This window comes from Cebus imitator, unplaced genomic scaffold (assembly GCF_001604975.1).
Source record: "Cebus imitator isolate Cc_AM_T3 unplaced genomic scaffold, Cebus_imitator-1.0 Scaffold433, whole genome shotgun sequence".
NCBI lineage: Eukaryota > Metazoa > Chordata > Mammalia > Primates > Cebidae > Cebus > Cebus imitator.
Genome location: NW_016107748.1, coordinates 52,710 through 58,709, shown reverse-complemented (window position 1 = coordinate 58,709; position 6,000 = coordinate 52,710). Strand labels below are relative to the sequence as shown.

General features: G+C 34.0%; 1 protein-coding gene across 4 annotated transcripts in view; it reads left to right on the top strand.

Moving 5' to 3' along the window:
* The window catches only part of TAFA2 (TAFA chemokine like family member 2), a 483,813-nt gene that overhangs the window by 442,306 nt on the left and 35,507 nt on the right, over positions 1–6,000 (top strand). For all 4 annotated transcript variants that reach the window (XR_005197126.1, XR_001819551.2, XM_037731942.1 and 1 more), the window contains one exon: positions 750–874. Coding sequence is in view for 2 of the 4 variants with exons in the window: in XM_037731942.1 (XP_037587870.1) it covers positions 750–874 (125 nt within the window). In the remaining 2 variants the exon portion in view is untranslated. The remainder of the gene's footprint in view (positions 1–749; positions 875–6,000) is intronic.

Here is a 6,000-nt window from a genome sequence, read left to right as displayed (position 1 = left end):
AAAAAAAAAAAAAGAATTAAAAAAGTTAGCACCATATATATGACAGAATATTTAGTTGTGGATAGAATTCACATAAAATATCAACTTTTATGATGATGCAATAACATTAATTCTTTCTTCTGGGGGCTCACCAATTATAGTAGGACATAAATCTTTATATGCATTTATTTGATGTTACCATAAATAGTAATTTGTTAAGTGCTCATGTTACTATGATATATTGTTTGTAATGAGGCTATAGCACACAGTTAAAAAATTATGATAACTCTGATAAATACCCGCCTGATAGTCAGCTTACTCATGGGAGTATTATATTGATTATAAAATGTTGACTCAAAACTCATCACAGGTCCTTTTTCTTATATGTTTATATAAATTGGTGCATACAAACATTTGCATAGTTCATTTTTAATATGTTAGCTTTCATGAAGCCTATTTTCACATGAAAAATCCTGCAATATTGTACGCATAGTTAACTATTCTGTATTCTACACTTAAAGTTTTATTAAGAGGATAGATCTCATGTTAAGAGTTCTGATTATGATAAAATATTTTTTTTTTTAAAAAGAAAATTATTTTAGACAATCTTGAAAGGTTTGGTCCTTTTGAACCAAAAGAGAGGCATACCTTAAATAGCAGTATTCCCACTGGTGGGAAAAATTAGTGGCTTTTGTTCCCCGTTAGATGTGCACAAAAGAACTGACAGTCCCAAGCAGAAAACATTGAGTCAATCTTTTTCTCTCTTGTAGCTTCAATAGTGGAACAGAAATGGTGGTGCCACATGCAACCATGTCTAGAGGGAGAGGAATGTAAAGTTCTTCCAGATCGGAAAGGATGGAGCTGTTCCTCTGGGAATAAAGTCAAAACAACTAGGGTAAGTGGACAGCCAGCTTGGGAAAACAGAATGTCTCTAAATCAATAGCGAATGGAGCATGCGCAGTAACCAATTTAAGTGGCAATTGTAGAACTAAAGAGTATCGTTTTGCAAGATATGTTTTTCCCATTTTTTCTTAGTTCATTTTTTCATAAATCATTTTTATTTCACTCAGAACGACATCTTCCATAGATTACCATCAACTGTCATATTATCTGATAAGTAAACACTGTTCCTTTATAAAATACTGAGGGTAATGTGAACCTCCTTTCCCTGCTGAGGATGCATGTTAAATTCTGGGAGGGTGACCCCAATCCTTTATTTTCCTAGTGTATAGTAATTTAAATCAATTCTGAAAAAATTACCTTATGTATTACTTTTAATACAATTTTCTAACTGAGGTTATTTTAGTTTCATGAAAGTAATTATTTTGAGCTCCCTCATTTCTGAATCATTAAATAGTTTTCTAATGGTTAAGGTTTACAATTATTGTAATGGGCTACAGAGGGTCTCAGATTCTCAGGATCAATACAAAAAGAATACACTTAAGACACTGATATATTTCTGCTTTGCAATTACTGACCTCTGGGTGATGGGAAAGAACTGAAAAATAGCTTTGTTCTTTCATTTCCTAATTAGCCACATGGGTATTGCAGACTCTCAGAATTTGAATTCTTTTCTTTATAGAATTAGCAAATGAAGGTTTTGTTTTGTTTTGCTTTTAGGATAGCATACTATTAATTAGAGTTGAATATTTGAGGAATAGGACAGAATAATGGTATAAATTGATGTTTTATAAAAAGTAACATGAAACTAGAGACTGCCTAATTTACAATACTACTTGATAGAGCAGACTTTTAAACATTGCCTGGACATAATACAAAAGGCTTATTTTATAATCTCATCTACATGTATAATTTAGTCTGCCAAGTAATGTATTTATATAATGCGTTGACTGATCAGACATACACAGAAGTCACTAAGTTTCAAATGGCATGAATAAAAACATATTTTGTGAAATTATTTTTGACTCTAACCTGTTAGCTAAGTGTCACTCCTTTCCAAAACCCACGGAATGCACAATCAATTAGTTAGGATAATTGTATTAATCAGTGAGCTAGCACATAATCTATATTAATTTGTTAAAAACATTCTGGCAATGTAAATTTTCCTCATAAGCTATTTATACCATGAAAACATTTTCCCGAGCACTATTAATTCTCAGTCCAAAGATTCTGAAACAGATTTTTAAAATTGTGAGCTCTTGACAGCCAAATTCTTTGTTTTCATTACTTCAGTGAACAAGGGGAAGCTATAATTTATTGTATACTTAAAACATATGCCATACACTGAACAAAATGCTTTACATGAATTAGCTGATTTAATCTTCCTAATAGCCCAGTGAAGAAGATAATATTATTATCTCCTTTTACAGATGAGTAAACCAAAACTTCCAAAAGTTAGATAACTTCCCAAGAACATACAGCTAATTAATTAGGAAGCCAGGTTTCAAAACACATAGTTCCATTGCAGAACCTAAACTTTTAACCTGTAGTTTGTACTAATAAATTAACTTATTCTTAAACGATAGTGGTAAAAGTTTCCTATAGTTCTTTTCTTATGAGGTTGACCTTTAAAAATATCTCTAACTTTCTGAATCATTGAAATGAAAAGGTCAAGACCATGCAATCTAAATTCTCATAGAAAAAATTTTTTTAGAAGTGCTGTTTCACTCCCTTTTGGCCTGTTGACCGTATTCTCAGTGACCCAAACTTAAAATTGAATGTCTGCTTCACAAATTCTTCCTAATGTAATGAAACACAGTGTATGAGAGACTGAGAACTCATCAATAGGGAATTATAAGACATTATCCTTTGTATCAAGGAGAGCATTTTCTATTTTTCTTTCATCTCTTTTGCCCCAAAGAATATCTGGTAAAGGAGGGCCTTATTTAAGACATTAGAGAGGGTACTCATGCAATAGTAGGTGTTTAGATTTAGTTAGTTTTAAGATCCCCTGCAGTTCTAAGAGTCTGTGATTCCCATTTTGAAAAGAAAAAATCATCATATATAGGAGGAGAGAGAAAGACTTGAAAGAAGGAGCTTCTTGAGTACAATCAAAGTAAATTCTTACCCTTTTTTTCCTGCACAAGAAAAATGTTGCTTGTAAAAATGGAGCTACTTAAACACTTTGAACCAAAGGAACACCATGGCATTCTAAATGGAAAGGCTAAAATGCGCAATTAAGTTTGGCTCACAAAACAATTGGGACAAATTTCCCTGACGCCACAAATGAAGCAAAAAGTTTTCAGGGTCATCAGGCTATGATTGCTTGGCCATCTCCACTGAAAATAGTGCAAAAAGTAGAGGAGACAAGAAAAATTCTTAAAATAGCTCTAGGCATGTGTTACTTTGCCCACAGTGGAAGTGTTGCATAGAGGAAATGTTGAATAGAACTAGATAGTGGAAGTGTTTTCACCAGGTATAAATAGCACTATTTTTGAAAACAAATTTGAGTCATTATTTTAGTCATTGATATTACTGTCCATATGCCTGTTTTCAATGAGATGGTTATGATCACCATGAGCCAAAAAGCCATGAACTCCTGATTTGGCAGGTCACAGCCACAAATGGAAAGCCCAGAAGTTACGTAGGAACAAGTTACAAAATAACTCAAGAGCTGTCTTAGCCAAAAGCTATTTGCTTTTCTTATGCAAGATATGTTGGTCTTATGGGATTATCACTGCAAGCAAAATGGCTTGAGAAATAATTAAAATTTGCAATAATGTATACTCTCCCTTATAATGGCCCATAGCCAATCTGGAGTGCTTGGGTAAGCCTGTTAGATAAATAGCAATCAGCCAGAAACAGCAATAAGCCTTACATGACCTCAGCAAAGATGAGTGGCAACTTCCCCAAATTGACTACAAATCAGGGTCTGGGTGATTTCACCATTTAAGACTAATTTGCAATCTATATTGTAGTTACTACAAATGTAAATTGTAGTCTTCTTCTGTTTTTGTATTGGATTTTGGAAGCTTTTTGGTTCTGACCCATTTCCTATTGGTGCTAACAGGGGGAAAAGGTAAAAAATAGGGAGTCATTTTTGGAACTTCAGTGTTTTGTTGCATATATGTTCTTTACGCACCCAAGCATTTAATTTGGAAAGAGTGGAAGATGCAACAGTTGTTTCCCAAACCCCCTTTCTCAGTCTAAAACTGGAAAACTTATGCCTTCTGTGACATCTATAACCATCTCTTGTATTACTTTTAAGATCTCAGTTCAACAGAAAGAAAGGAAAAGTCATACAAGCCTTTTGATTTCAAACTCACTTTCAAAGATAAATAATAAAGAACTTTGCACAGGGTCGTTAATAAAAGAATAGTCTTTCCAGTGTGAAAGAGCACATAATTATATGCTAATTATACAACACAAAAGTAACAGAGGGGCAAGGTGCTGTAGGGCTTGTAAAATATGAGAAAAGAAAATCTTCAACATGGTTGAAATCATCAGAAAAAACAGACTGTGATTCTGTGTGTGTGTGTGTTTTGATATTTTTTTCTTTGTGGAAGATCTAAAGGAGGTAATATTATGTTTTTAGAATTTGCAGTCCTTGCCCACTGGTATAGACATCAAGCTCCCATATATAGTAGTCACTGCAGTTTTTAATGTTGATTCTTACCTAAGGAAAAATAAGCTTAATTTCATATTATACATGACTTTATATTGTTGCTAGAAAGATTACCTTTATGAATCATACATCCCAGGTGCATTGAATTTTCATATGCCTAAGAAGACATTTCTGGCTGATTTTTAACTAATTGAAATTATTTCACTTTGTGCACTTATTTAAAGTGGCTTAAGCAGATAAGATCTCTGTAATTTTTAACTGTTCCTTCAAATATAAATTGATTTTAAAGGTATGCAATAATTTTATTTTGTTGTGTAATGCAATGAAAATAAAAATATATTAAGAATTTCCCATGCATAACATTCTATGTCAGTAGTATTCATATTACAATCAAAACAAAAGCAAATATAGAAACATTACTTAACTCTTACTGTATTCTGGGCACTCTGCTGAGCATTGCAGGTATTATCTTAATTTACCCAACCATAGTAGACATTAAAGAGAATATAGAGATGTATGACTTGATCCCAGCCCACAAGGAGTATGCCATTGAATGGAGGAATGAGTAGGGTGCAGTTGCATTATTCTTTTCTTTTTTTCTTCTTGTTTTGGGACAGAGTCTTACTTTGTTGCTGAGGCTGGAGTGCAGTGGCACGATCTTAGCTAACTGCAACCTCTGCCTCCTGGGTTCAAGCAGTTCTCTTGCCTTAGCCTTCCAAGTAGCTAGGATTACAGGCACGCACCACCACATCAGCTATCTTTTATTTATTTATTTTGTGTATTTTTAGTAGAGATGGGGCTTTGCTATGTTGGCCAGGCTGGTCTCTAATTCCTGGCCTCAAGTGATCTGTCCACATCGAACTCCCAAAATGCTGAGATTATAGGCGTGAGCCACCACGCCCAGCTGCATTATTCTTTTCTTTACCCATATGCAGTCTATTGACAATGAAGGTTGGAATCCATGGTGTAAATATAAGTTAAAAGTAATATTGTAACAATAACAGAATAGCATAAGAATGAGATATTGAGCTAGATTCAATTTCAAGTTTCTCTAACCAAGGTTTATTCTTTGGTTCCGTGTGCCAAGAACATTTCTAACTTCCTTTCCAGCTACATTTATATGATAGTAATAACTGGCTAATCTCAGAAGATAGATGAGTATTGAGTTTTTAATCCTTTCACTGTAAGGGAGAAAAGAAATAGCATCTTGGGATGGTTTGCTGATTAAAGCCTCATGTTGTACTCTTTGACATGCTACTGGATTTCACACCAAAGATCAGTGACTCTGCTGGGCTGGTGGATCTGAGCAGTGTCCAGGGGTGCTAATTCAGACCCAAGGAAATGATGTACACAGCAAGAGGAAAAAAGTTCATTTCCTTCCCTTAAGGTGGTGCAATTTCCATAAATTCTTCAATGCGTTCTCTTGCCTTGTAAATTTAAGTACAGATTTAGAATAGTGTGGTTCTTTCTTGATCAGCTCTTTCTTAACAGGCACA